The 14,956-nt window shown below is 41.4% G+C and overlaps 1 protein-coding gene and 1 non-coding gene across 3 annotated transcripts in view; both read right to left on the reverse strand.

The window, feature by feature from the left end:
• Window positions 1–2,339: 2,339 nt before the first annotated feature.
• Window positions 2,340–14,956, reverse strand: part of LOC135106243 (carbohydrate sulfotransferase 11-like) — a 31,547-nt gene continuing 18,930 nt past the window's right edge. For both annotated transcript variants that reach the window (XM_064015041.1, XM_064015040.1), the window contains exons 6-10: window positions 6,587–6,693; window positions 6,071–6,240; window positions 4,560–4,633; window positions 3,339–3,536; window positions 2,340–3,034 (exon numbers count right to left, since the gene is read on the reverse strand). In XM_064015041.1, the coding sequence (XP_063871111.1) occupies window positions 2,665–3,034; window positions 3,339–3,536; window positions 4,560–4,633; window positions 6,071–6,240; window positions 6,587–6,693 (919 nt within the window). In that variant the 3' untranslated portion in view covers window positions 2,340–2,664. The remainder of the gene's footprint in view (window positions 3,035–3,338; window positions 3,537–4,559; window positions 4,634–6,070; window positions 6,241–6,586; window positions 6,694–14,956) is intronic.
• On the reverse strand, window positions 10,871–10,942 carry Trnaw-cca (transfer RNA tryptophan (anticodon CCA)). The gene has a single exon. It is a non-coding gene; the product is annotated as a tRNA-Trp (tRNA).

A 14,956-nucleotide genomic window follows, 5' to 3' on the forward strand; every position in this document is an offset into this window, starting at 1 on the left:
TTGCCCGCAACTTGAAATTTATAGTTTAAGAGAAACATTAGGCTGCCCAGTTTATTCCCCATAGTAGAGAAAGGGTATAGGCAGGACATCCTTTTTTTTTTTGTGAATATTATGTTTATACTTTGGTATATTTCGTTATTTCATACCTTCCACAAAATATTTCTGGCCGAGGCCAGCTTCAAGAGGATATAGGTATCTGCGGACGTGTGTTGACCGGTACACGCACTGGCCCGAAATCTTTCCGATCTAAGACTCGACAGCAGGATCCTGTGCATCACCCTTTTTGTCAGGGTCGGTATTCCGCTTCAATGCAATATCGTTATCACTGACCGCGGAGGTTAATTCGAATGAGATTTGTGGTCAAAACAGCTGAAGTTCTTGGGGAGCGACACATCGTCACAAGACAGCATACCACCTACAGTCAAATATGATGGTGGAGCTTTTACACAGGCTCTTGGAAGAAGTATTCGAGCTCAGCCGCACCCTTACAGTTGGGCTAACTCTTTACCTCTTGTATTGCTGGATATTCACAGCGCTATAAAGGAAGACCCTCAATGTAGTTCCGCTGAATTCACCTACGGCCAAGCCCTACGCCTGCCAGGGGAACTTTACGCTACACTTACAGATAACGTCAGTCAGCATCAGTTTTTAGAAGCGCTTCGAAACATGGTTGCGAAGCTGCAGCCGGTACCTCTTCGACTTAGTGAAGCTTCGGCGCCCCTTCACCATTACGAGGAGTTGAAATTTCTTGTCCACCAGACAGATACACGGCGGGAGTCTCGGTCACATATTATTAGAAACATATTATGAGAAACAGCTACCTTGAAGGAATGAGCCAGGCAAGCAACGCTTTCCTGATGGGGGAGGATGGTGTCATACTGCTATCGAGAACGTATGAGGCACCGAAGCAACGCTCACCCAGAGTTTAGAGGACTGTGAACCTGAACGCTCTCTTTCGAGGAAGGAGGCTGTGTGGGCGACCAAGGAAGCTAAAAACTTGTCTTTAATTTCCTTGTGGGCGACCGACGACGAACAGCGAGACAGAGGCACTCTTCCGGCACTGACTCCACACAGCGCCAGTTCCTGACTCCCGTCACCCACGAGCGTACTCGTGCTTGGGAAAGACACGCACCCGCACCTCCCCTGGTTCACGCCACGTTGTAGTTCGCCCCTTACACGATCAATATCATTGGCACAATATATCATATTATTATGACTCAATATTATTGTACAGTATGTGTCCCCTTCCCTAAAAGGTTCCCTAAAAGGCTTCCTGAGGATATTGAGAGCGGGCTCGCTCGCTCTCAATATCCTCAGTCTGGTGAACGATCTCAGAGAGACATCGTGACTGTCACTGATGTTGTTTCTGTTGGAATTGCAATAACCTGCCACATAAGAGAAAGTAAAAGACCCAGATGCATGAAGGAGTGGTACAAAATAAGATATGAATATATCAATGAAAATTTGTTGAACTAAATGGTCTTTGAACCAGAGGATTTCAGAAATTATGTGCGAGTGGACAGTGCAGCATTTAGCGATTTACTGAAGATAATGGCTCCACTAATTTAAAAAAAGAAGACTGTGATGCAGAAATGTATCTTGCAAGTATGTGGCTATCAGTAACACTAGGCTATCTGGCCACCGGAACACATTTGAAGATCTGAAATTTGGTAGTGCAGTGTCGGTGTCCCCGCAGTCGACCAATCGACTAGCGGTGCAGCTATATTGTGATGGGACGTACAAAGCTATTATTCACTGCCTGAAATGATACATAAAGATAAGGAAAGAAGTCATGACAGTCTCAATATTTATATGTGAAAAACAAATGACTAGGCTAACAACGAAACACAAAACTGCACCAAAAGTTTTGGACACTAACGTGTTCAAAAGGACACGTTAGTGTGCTATACTTATGTTTAAGAAAATAATGCAATATACCCTCACGTTACTTGACTATAAAAATGCTTTAATTAATATAAATATTTATAGGAATAGTATACCACAGGATATAGTGTAGATATAGAAAAAGCCTTCCCATCAATGACAAGAATAGGTAATTTTGTAATGAGAAAACCTTTCGTGTGTATCTGTAGTTCATGATTACTGTAATTCCTTTTAATTCACACGTAAACTCCTATTCCTAAGTGAAGGAAGAAAAATACTGGCTAAGTGATGTTCCTGTTGCAGAATGATCTCGTGTAGGAAGACATGTGCGATGCATGGAATACCCTTCGATTTAAAATAAATGGAATGTCATCATTCTGTTCAACAAAGGAAAGTTTGTTTTGGTTTGTTCTTTTTTCCTACAATACCCCTGGGGGATGGGAATAATACAATTGTTTCTTTGAATCGCATTGTTTAAACTCGATGTGCAGAAGCCCAACCTTAAAACTCGCTCCTGTAAACAACCCTCTGCTGCTGCGAGTATTTGTTGAATGTTGTTCTCGGATGAACTGCTACGGGTCTGTCCGTCACAAGTCTTCATATCCTGAAATATCTGGGCGTGTTCTGACGAACTTGATCACAATAACTTTGTGGAATTTACAAAATCCAAAAATTCCCTCCAAAGCGAAGGCACTTACTGCATCAATACAAGCCTGCCAGTGACCTGCAGCACCAGTGTCGCCACACAGCTACATACCAGATTATTATTGCTTTCCAAAGTCACATAAACCCATAGTCGAATAATAGGAAGTCTGGCAAGTATTTGGCGTGGAAGGCCATAATTTCTTCGTGGCTGAGCTGTCCGAAGTACTTGGGGTCGTAGCGGCTGGCGTGGAAGGGTCTGGTTGCTGCAGGAAACGTGTCCATCAGGTCTGTCACCCCCAGCCACTTCATCAGATACTCCGAGTCCTCCTTCAGGTTTTCATACTTGCCGATAAAGTCGTACTGTATGGCGCAAGGGTGGCATATTTCGTGCATCGGCAACCAGTGTTCGTTTCGTTGTTCAGGAGTTCCTCGTCCCGGCTGCGAGATGAAGCGAATGTATTTCGTGAAGGTGATGTTGTCTCCCTCCTTCTTGTTTGGGTTATTTCTGGAGAGAGAGAGAGAGAGAGAGAGAGAGAGAGAGAGAGAGAGAGAGAGAGAGAGAGAGAGAGAGAGAGAGAGAGAGAGAGAGAGAGAGAGAGAGAGAGAGAGAGAGAGAGAGAGAGAGAGGTTATTAAGTCGAGACAAGGTATGAAAAAATCTATGTGGCATTACTACTCTGCCCTTTTATTTTATTTTTTCGGTTGAAAACTTTTCAAAGGAACTTAATTTTTAAAATCTCGCTTTGCTTTGAAAAGGTGAAACAGGCAGAGCGAGCGCTCTTAGTAATATCCAGTAGATGCAACTCTCACCTGTACTTATTTAGTTCCTTCCCGACCATTAAGTGGAAGAGGTGATTATGACGTGCCCAATACTCTAGCTTGTCCCTGTAAGCCGAGAGAACCCGTTCGAAGGGATGCCGCACCACCATAAACTTCTTGTAAGTTTTTAGTTTTTTCTCTTTGTCCTTGTCGAGGATGAGCAATGGAAGGCTGATGTGTATGGCCCCCCTGGGAAACACACTAGAGTTAGACTGATGTGCAAGGTACCAAGAAAGTACAGGTACAAGTCATATGATACAAGAACATGTTAATGATGATGATGATGATGATGGTAGTAATAATAATAATAATAATAATAATAATAATAATAATAATAATAATAATAATAATAATAATAACAATAATAATAATAATAAATAAGGGGAGCTGCAAAAAAAAAAAAAAAAAAATCTGATTTACAGGTGGCAAGCCCTACATGAAATTTATCACCCACTCGACCTATCTTCCCTAACCGTTAGTTTGTCTTTTTAAAGCTCCCCAATGACTCGGCACTAACAACCTCATTATAGAGTCTATTCCATTTATCTACCGCATTATTTGAGAACCAGTTCTATCTTTTATATTTTTTAATCACCGAACTTTATCAAATGTGAACCCATATTACTGATTGCTGACTGATTCCCGACCCTGAGAATATTGTTTGATACTTTTATTATATCTCCTATGCTACTTAAATAGATCTCAACTATTATATTTAGATGATAGGTACTGGGATCATTTGATAATTTCATTCTCATTTGCAATGGGCATGGAGTTAAGTAGGCTGTTTGAGAACCACGGTGGATGGGACTGTGAGCTTTTCGGCCACAGGTTAGTCCTACTTCCTGTCTCTATTTTACACTACCCTTAAGAGATTGTGATGGAAGATATTCGAGTTTTCAAAGATGTTTCTATTAATATTCTAATAATAATTTGACAAGGGTAAGCACCCATGAGTATCCGACTGTTCATCTTTGCAATCTATTAAAATATTTCTTATGAGAGACCAAAATCTTTCAGTAAATGGGCTTCTGTCTGATCAAAGTCTTGGAAGAGAATTAGACAGTAGAGTCATGGCGCCGCAGCAACATGGTCTTCTGCTGTCTCTGTTTTTCAGATTTACTTATTACTATTATATGTATCATCTATTTAAACTGCAATAACAATAAGAGCAATAATAATGATAACCACGGACAATACTGCGAGCCTCACCTACGCATGGCAGACACGTTTCTCCTGGGCTGTGTCATCTTTAGCCACATCTTCTTCCAGCTGGTGCTGGCCACCTGGAAAGAGCAAACACGCTAGAAAACAACTAAAACACTTGGACGAACAATAATGACTTTAGTAGTGATGCCCACGAATACCCAGGAAGAACAGATTCCACTGAACATGCTGGTTTATATCTACTGAACGGCGTCCTACTGCGGCTAAATTTGTTGGATAGAAATGAGCGTGGCCTCTGCTGCTGCTGCTGCTGCTGCTGCTGCTGCTGCTGCTACTACTACTACTACTACTACTACTACTACTACTACTACTACTACTATTACTATTACTACTACTACTACTACTACTACTACTACTACTACTACTACTGCTACTTCTACTACTTCTACTACTAATTATATCGGCCATATATATTTCGACGTCCACTGTGGCAAAATACATAACATATAACTGTTTTCCACAGTGGCTACGTAATTCATGGTGGCGCAAATACATGTTCTAGATATAAAAGCAATAGTACTTCCAACCCCTATCATGATGACAGTCTTCAAAATTGACTGTCTCACTCATCGTTTACGAGTAGAACATATTTAAAAAGAACGATTGGGAAATAGCTGGAAAAAAATACACTTATTACATATTAATGATAATTCAAGCATTGCAATGTAAACGGATAAAATTCTCATATGCAACTCTACTTACAGGAAGATTTGAAATTGTGGAAATTGGAAATAGGTTTCGAAATCACCAGAAATCTAGAATTATAACGACAGGAATCCCGGGACTATTTCAGTATTTGTCACTGCATGAGTTTGAAGCTGGATTAATACGGCTTCTTTTTTTGAGCCTTCTCTTCCTTCTCTTTGTCACAATCCACGTTATGTTTACGAACTTTGGATCAGACAGTCTTATTCTTAATGGTTGGTAGTCGCGATGAAAATGGTTTTCTGGCATTCTTGATCCGTATATTTATTTACAACATTGGAAAGATAAGAACATAAGAACATAAGAAATAAGGGAAGCTGCAAGAAGCCACCAGGCTTACACGTGGCAGTCCCTGTAAGATATATCTACCTATTTCCACCTATCGCTGATTGCATGCTGGGTGCGTATGATGGATGCCTTACAATAATAAACAAACATAAACGCTATCAGTGCCTTGTACTTGTTTATACACTTAATATGTAAAATGACCTTAAAAAAATGATTCATCGTGCCTTAAATGAAGTCTTTGATGTGGCCGCCATGCAATGGTTAGCGCCATGTGAATGATGTACCACAAGGAACATGAGAAAGATTTTCTCATCTTCTCAATTTCATTTCTATTCTTGTTTTCTGAGATGCCTGCGGCTGAATGACACATGTCGTAAACAGTATATATATATAACTTCTCCCTTCCGTAACTTCCACCTTTGTCATCCTCCTTCCCGTTTACCTTATGCCACCGAATTCTCTTGACAGGTGTTTCCCGCCTTGTGTTATCCGTCGTTGCTTACCTTGGGAATGAAGCAGTAGATCACTTTCCTCACGTCATCGTAATGCATGTGATCAAGTGCCTGGCTCGCCCCTGTGTCTGGAAATCGCATTGTCTTGCACACTTCCTTCACGTGTTGCTCCAGGGCATCGCTTCGTGTCTTCGCGTCCTCAGCTTCCACCACCGAAGTTTCTAAGCAAAGAGAAACAAATTTAAGTATTCGCACTCGTAATGATCACTCACCTTTTTTCTGTACATGAGCCATTGTGTCTCTTGGCTCTTGTCGTAACATTGGTGACTCATATTTTGACTTTACCTATTTTATGACTTTACCTATTTTAATAAAGGACTTCTTAAGATTAACAACGAAAGAATAAGAAAAGATAAGAAGGGAAGGCAATGTTCAAGTGGATGCGACAAGTGAAGCAGTAAGACGACACCCACCATCAGGCTATTACATACAGTACGACAAATTCTCTCCGTGAATGACAAGCCAGTGGTGTCTGTGGCATGGACAGTCCACACAACCTTTACTCACCACATTCCATACTCCAAGAAACCAAGAGGGCAGCAGAAAGAAGCAGCAGAATCGCTCCCAACAGCTGCTTCACCGTGGACCAGTTGCGGCCAAAAAAGGCTGACATCCTGGAAGAAAAATTCACTGTTTAAACATTCCCTCATTAAACTTAATGTAAGAAATACAGGAGAAAACATTTATAATTAAATGTTGTATGTCTGTTTGTCTCTCAAATTCTCAACTACGAGATCGAGTTGAGGGATAGAAAACAAAATCATTCAGTGCGGAATGGCCGAATGATTATCTAAACTGAAAAAAAATTAAATATCAGAAATTCACACTATTAAACGTTGCAAGCTAAAAAAAAAAATATATACGGGAGAGAAGTTCTCATCTGGCCACGGGCACGCTTAGGGATGTAGTATTTGTACCTAAAAGCATTCTCCTTTTCAATCATCTATCATCACTATAATTTTTAGATTTAAGTATTCATGGTTACTGTATGTGATGGTTGATGATGAGGGCAGAAATAGCCCGATATTGCATGTATACGATAGCCCATGTAATGACTCTTTTCTTAATGTTTTATTGTTTTATTGTTTTACTGATTTCATGTTTTATTGTTTTACTGATTTTGTTTACTTTTTAATGTCATGTATAAGCAACTACTAGGGAGCTCTTAAGCCAAAATGAATTTCATTTATATTACATTTTGTATTACAACTTGACGAATAAATTATCTTATCTTATCTTATTATCTTATCTTATCTTAGTATGAGTATGTGTCGGAGAGCTGAGACGTGTGTGTGTGTGTGTGTGTGTGTGTGTGTGTGTGTGTGTGTGTGTGTGTGTGTGTGTGTGTGTGTGTGCTTTTGTTACTTGCCTAACTTGATTTTATGCAACTGGAAGTGAAGAGGTTGTTGGATTCTTTATCATTGTGCAGAATACAACATTGTTTCGATGTAGATGATGTGACACTGCAGGTTCCCTCCCTTGCCTGCCAGGTTTTGGTGTGGCTTGTAAGACAACACCAAGACGAACACTTGTTGCCTGATGGAATCGCGAAAGTCCCAGGCTCCTCGAACATCCCAGAATAGATTTCAGAGTCTTAGCCTGCACCTGAGTCGCTGACTGTAGTCAAGCAGTAGTATTACAACGTCCAGTTCACTATTACCTGCAACCGGAGGGAGCAGAGTTTCACACATCGTGCTGTGTGAGTGACATCCATTCCTCCACTCCTAACAAGAAGGAAAAGCAGACGCGTTTCTCTGATATCCTGCCAAGAAAGTCTTTATTAAACCTCCTCTGGCCATGCAGGAAAGTCTGGCGCCTCTTGTCTATTTTGAGAGGTCTTTTTTGTTAGTTGTTCTCGTACTGCAAGAAGGAAAAAACGAGTAAGAAAACAATGATTTTATTTTGGGAAGGATGAAATCACGCTGTGAGTCATTTACAAGGACACATTACTTAAGGCGAATGAGCTGTAATACTCGCCCAGGGGTTATCGTTCATTTAACTATTCCTGAATAGTTCAAGAGACACAACATTGCAACTTGTGTATTGTCAACGTAGTTTTTACTTATTTCATCTATAGAAGCAGATTTTTTTTTTTCATATCATGTAGTATTGTGTAAGGCCAATAGATCTCTTGGCTCTGGTGTCATGACTGGCATGTTCCTACATTGGCCCTCGTGCCACATAGCACAGCGCCGCGGTTGCAGGCAGACTCCCTCCCGGGCGAGAATGGGAGAGTTCGGATAGGCCGCCCGTGGCATTGTGACCTTGGCACGCAAATTGTTAGAACACTGGCGGGTGAAGGTGAAGGTGATCGTGAAGTGTTGCTTGAAGATCTACAGGAAGCTGTCAAGGGAGGCTGCATGAGACTCGCTGCTTTACAGTTACCCACTCGCCATGTTTGCTTTCCCTTACCAGTCCTACTGACGCTGACGCTTCTTTTCTGGGTGCATATTTTAGCAGTCGTGTGCATTTTGGATTCATAGATTTCATATATATATATATATATATATATATATATATATATATATATATATATATATATATATATATATATATATATATATATATATATATATATATATATATATATATATATAAGAGAGAGAGAGAGAGAGAGAGAGAGAGAGAGAGAGAGAGTGTGTGTGTGTTTGTGTGTGATTTCTGATGTGCGCATATAGTCAGTCCCCCGACAGACGCTCAGCCACCACAGGTCCCTCCCGTGAAGAGATGGCAGGTTTTATGTATGGGGATGGCAGGTGGTAATAGGTAGGTCTCATACAAGAACTGCCACGTGCAGTAGTCCTGATGGCTTCTTGCAGTTTCCCTTATATTCTTATGTTCTCATGACATGGAAGAAAGGGCGGGAGCGGCGGACCAATTTCGGGCTTAACCTGAAATGTAGAGAACATGTGGCCTCGCTTTCTAATGAGTGCAGTGCCCTTGGGTGTGCTCTTGGAGTGTTGGTAGTGGCTGGTGTTCGGAGTAATAGGTTGTGCGTAATTAAAGGCGGGGTCCTATCCTGGACGGCGCGCGCGGAGCCGGGTGAAGGGTGTAGGGGACGAGGGGGGGATGTCAGATGATGAAAGGGCAGCCGTCGGACAGTTTCACCAGCACGCTGCGGGACGTACACGTAATGGGTGGAGAGAGTGAGAAGCAGCATCAGTAAAGGCTGCAAGTACTTGCTTGCCCGAGGCAAAGGAAAGAGAGTTCTAAATGTTGCTTTTTTCGTTTTCCACGCCATCGTGTATGGTTTCTGATTTTACTCCCGCGGCCACGCGAGGCCTCGCCATTGTGGCAGGAGATCAATGATTACTGCAGGAGTCGCCTTGAGCACCGCGATGAGCTGCTATTCTCTGCTCACTGTGTGGAGGCTTGTAGTCAATGTCTATATGATAATAGTGTTATTAATATAATAATAGTATGGGCATTGTACTCACTGATCCCCTCCACGAGTGAAGAGTTACTGACGCCTGAGTGAATCCCGTCATGAACTTTATACTTCCTCCCTGGCCATGCACCAGCTCATTTTATAAATTAATGATTACAAAATTATTACTAACTCAAATCGTTAGTTAGTTTGAAATGATTCAAACCCCAACCGGCGCGGCCAGTCACAGACCCTTATACACTTATAGTTATTTTCAATATTAACTCTTGTTAACACCACTGAACAGTCTACTCGATGTTTAATGTGTCTGTAAGATGAGGGTAGACTGCGGGTGCCAGTAAAGTAAGGCAACCGCGCAGACCTGTGACACACACACACACACACACACACACACGCTATGCTGTCCTTCATACCGGTGATGGCGGCGACGAGTTACTATACAGTGAGAACGATCCCTTTCACTCAGACACTCGAGCACTGACTATTAGGAATTAGGGTGTTGTGCGCCCACTGTACGGAGACCCCTTTGGCTGCGCGCGCATACCAGGAAAATCTGTTTTATGGAGTGTAGGGGACGCGACGCCTTACATACCTTGCGTGCCGTCTTTCATCTTCCAGAAGGGACGACAAGTGCTCGAGGCAAAGAACGGAGTCCCAGATACCGCTTTTTTTTTCTTTCTACTTCCCAGCCTAGCCTGTACTGTATCATTCGTGACACTGGTTTTGGCATTTCCACACGAATCTTCGCCAATGTGTACGCGGTGTAGTGGGGGAAAATGGTTAACCACCGTGCATCTCCTCTTCCTGTCTTGGTCTTGCACGAGTTCTCTGAAGACTCATGCCTTCTGGTAATTACATCTATACGCAAAGGAACAGTGAATGTGAAGCATGTGGCGTGGCTTTCTTTGTCTTCCATATCGTATTTATAAAACAGTGTCTCTTCAGTCTTCTATACCACTAATAAAGCAGTATTTTTCACACTCTTCCATATCATACATTACAAAACAGACTTTTTACTCAATCTTACAATTCACACAATGTCACAATGCCGTGTCAGTCATGCAACACTTTACCCTCCACGTGGAGAACCAAGACTTGTAAAATTATTAAAACACGCTGGTGCCTGACCCGCCTTGGCTCACCGCTGACCCAAAAACTCTTGACTGCTACACTTTTACAGTATTTCCTTTTCCGTATATGTATATCAAATCCCAAGAAAGTTGAGAGAGAAAGAGAGTGAGAAAAAGAGAGAAAGAGATAGGGAATTTGATTATTTATTTTTGGGATGTCATATATGAAGAGCTCAGAGTGAATGAACAGTGGTGGATGTAGCAGATGAAGGAGAGAGATGGAGATTCATGGTCGCTGGTCGAGATGAAGTGTCGCCACATTTAAAAATAATGTGACCCCGGAGTGACTCGAACACCCAGCCTTCTGATCTGGAGTCAGACGCGCTACCATTGCGCCACGGAGCCGGTGTAAATTAAATTTAAATTTATCATTTTCAGCCTGGAGCTCCAGGCCTGTTTCTCATGTGTCTGGGGCATGGAGGTATAAAAAGTGGAGGGACGGTAAGGGGCAGGAGGATGAAACCAAGCAAACTGTTCTCGTCGTTGTTGAGGATTTGGGCGGGCTGAGGCAGCGATTGGTTGGTAGCGACTGTTTGTCACATGGTAATATTTCGCTAGTCGTGCAAGTAACAGTGGTTCATTGTAAAAGTGAAAATTATAGATTTCTTTCTTGTTTCTTATTTTCATGATGAGTAAACTTATCACACAACATGGCGATATGTAGGCCTTCAGCTCTGTGGGTGGTTGCAATAAGTTGGAATTTATGTTCAATTCCTAAATGTGTTTAATGTGTAAGTTTTTACAGGTCTGAGCTACCCAAGTTAAGGAAATCTTTATACCTTGGAAGTGGGAGGAAACTACAGTTAGCTAAATAGGACTGGACTTGGGAGTGTTCGCAGTGGAAGTCTTTACAGAGGACGGAGCTGCCGGAATTAAAGAAATCTGTATGCTTTAGGAAGCTACCAGCTTTAGGAAGCTACCAGCGTGCTTTGCATTTTCTCCTACCTTCGGCATGAATTGTTTCAAGGAGGTTTCAAGACACTTCCCAAATTTTGGGTAATCCTTTACAGACTATGTTCTTTGGAAACTGTCACCTTCAGTGAGCTTTTTATTTATTTATTTATTTATTTTTCTAGTCTAAAGGCCCTCCGTCCAGCCTTGCCTCTTTCTCCGCTATCATGTATGGAAATATTTTCATATGCAACCAATGTTGATAGGAGAGAGCCATGCCTTTAAGACTCCTTATTCTTGAATGTTCCTACGTCTCACTTGGCGATACTGTCGCGATTTATTTTTTTCTTTTCTTCTTCTTTCTTTTCTTTTTGTTTCAAGAAAATGATATGAGAAATGTTAGTAGACAGAGACAGCAAAAAATAACGTTAGCAAAATATTTTATAACACACACACACACACACACACACACACACACACTAAGTAAATAGATAAGTAAATAAGTAAATAAATAAATAGTCAAACCAGCTAAGATCTCTCTCTCTCTCTCTCGATTAGATGGTACAGTCTAACAGTCTTGTTTGGATCAACAGGTACACTGCTGCTTGCTCTTCTTAAGTATTTCTTGGAATCGCAAATGCTGAAGATGACGATGAATCCAAAATTAAAATCCTGAATTGTAATGATCCATACCTGGAATCGTTGCATCCCCGCCAGGCAAAAGGCTGCAGGGGTTGCACTTCATTGCTCGATCAGTAAAACACGCGACCCTTCATGCTCGGATCTCGGGTTCGATCTCCCGAAGTTTCGATTGATTTGATGCTATAGTTCATTTGCTCAGTGTTTCAGTGAACTGAGTGTGTTGTGGTCGTGTCCTAGTCTGAGGCTATACAGTGGGATACTCTACATTCAAGGTATCTGACTTAATACCAACGCACTATCCGATTTTTTTTTTTTTTTCGTTTTTTACGATGGCTAACTTGGCATGCAACCAATTCGGTACTTGTGTGAGCACAAATTGTTTTTGTGACTTTACCGGTACATTTGCTACCCAGTAGTAAACACTGCTATGTATTGTATGGTAAAATACATTATTTATACGATTTTTAGTGCTCTTCAAAGTAACAAATTTCTTATATTATATATTTAAAAAATGGTGGTGGGAGATTCTTTGGGTTTATTGAGAATATCATCTTGCCAGCCGACAGCTCTTATGCTTTCAACGGCAATTCAGGAACAGATTACGGTCATATGCCAAGTACAGCAGTGTACAAACAGAAAAGCACTGGCTTCAGTTAATACATAATTTCCCGTCACGTCTCAGTGCTAGTGATTACGCTCCTCAATATTCAGGTGCCATATAGTTGAAATTTTCCCTCCAAAGCGTAGTTTTCCCCGTCCTGTGATGCACAGTACTGTGATGTGATTGCATGTGTGTCACCACCGAGATGTTGCACGGATTTGAAGACATCTGTTGTTATCCTACTGAATTAACGATACTTACTCAGTTCTTAAAATCTACTTAACTAATACTATTTACATCTCTTACAAATACTCAACCATGGAAAACTTCGTTCGTATAACAGCTTACGTTTCTTCAACAGTTTTTTGATGTCACTTTGTATCTCTTCAAACACTCAGTATTCAGTAATTAAATTAATATTTGTGCATGAAACATTTAAGATATCAATTTCATAAACACAGATAATATGAATCACTGGAGTCAATATTCATTAAGAAAACACATGCTGTAAGCGTCATATCGATTCACGTAATCAATCCTTAGTAATCAATTTGATCTCCGTACACAAGACAAACCCCATACAATTCATAACATAAACAACATATATCATTATAACACTAAGTTTCCTACGATTACTCTTTCTTTTTCTTTAGTATGAAGTGATCGATTTCTAGACTGCATTACACAGCTTTTGAGCTTCACTTCTGTTGTAGTGGTTCCTTCCATCTCGCCCACTGCTACCTTCTGCTTAGGTTCCTCTGAAATCTCAGGTCTCTGCCTGCTACTGACTTCTTTCTCCCTTTGTCACACAACAAAATATACCCTTATTTGGGAGTACCTATTTTCTTCAACAAATTTTATCTTTTACATTTACAGCAATCATAATGCCTATCAATGCCCATGACTCTCCATAGGCGTGGTATTTGTGTACAGGATACATATCAAAAGTAGGAGCAGCTTTTACTTTTTAAAGTAAACGGGAATCGAACTCTACTTAAATAACCTTCCTGTCGTGGTGACTAATCATGCTTAAATTTAAATTTCCGTCATCAAGCAGCCTGGTATAGTCTGTTTTCCTTTTGTATTCCTTTGTATGTTCATACTTGAGTACAGCACACGCATCACTAGCGACCTGCAGCTCCACCGTCGCCTCACAGCTACCTACATGACATATTGGTAATGCCTTCCAAAATCACAAAAAATCGTAGTCGAATAAAAGAAAGTCTGGCACATATCTAGCGTAAAATGCTTTGATTTCCTTGTGGCCGAGCTGCCCGAAGTACTTGGGATCGTAGCGGCTGGAGTGGAAGGGTCTGGCCGCTGGAGGAAACTTGTACTTCGGGTCTGTCGCGCCCATCCAATTGAGCAGGTACTCTGAGTCCTCTTGCAGGTTTTCATACTTGCTGATAAAGTCATACTGGATCGAGCAGGGCTCGCATAATTCATGCATCGGCAACCAGTGTTCGTTTTGCTGCTCTGAACTACTGCGTCCCAGCTCGGAGATGAAGCGAATGTACTCCGTGAAGGTGATGTTGTCTTCCTTCTTCTTGTTTGGATTGTCTCTAAGGAATGATAGGTATGAGTGTGGCAAACACAGTGGACACACACACACACACACATACACACACACACACACACACACACACGCACGCACCTGAGCTGAAGTATTATACATAATCCATCCTGTACACGCTTAAAAAAGTATCTTGATAGTGGTGTCCGACAAGTTTTCACGATGAATAACCCGGTAATCTCGGCAGGATTGGTAAGCGAGTCAGTGTGCGGGATGCCAAACAGAGCTCGGCAGAAACATGCATGAAGAAATATTGATAATAGCTAATATCTATCTGTTCATCTAGCTGGCTAACGATATACGAGTATTGCTTCATTTACGAGTACAGCTCGCTTGATTCATGCAGGTACAGCTGCACTGAACACACGATGGGATACCACCATGAGTAACCTGCTATCAATGATTTCATCCTTGGTGTCTAAGTGTATCGAGCAGAATGTGCTATAATTCTTTAAGTGCGTGTACATGTTGACACACGCATTCTCATTTTGGCCATGATCAGTCAGCCACTCAGAAGGGATCTCCTGAGAGGATCCAGGAAAGGACATGAAAATCTTAGTTCCTCTGCACCTCCTATCAAATAAATGTACTATGCAACCATGTTCATAACGAGGTTATTCTTGTTACTGATACATTTTGTCATTGCTTTCAC

This window comes from Scylla paramamosain, chromosome 13, assembly GCF_035594125.1.
Source record: "Scylla paramamosain isolate STU-SP2022 chromosome 13, ASM3559412v1, whole genome shotgun sequence".
Taxonomy (NCBI): Eukaryota; Metazoa; Arthropoda; class Malacostraca; order Decapoda; family Portunidae; genus Scylla; species Scylla paramamosain.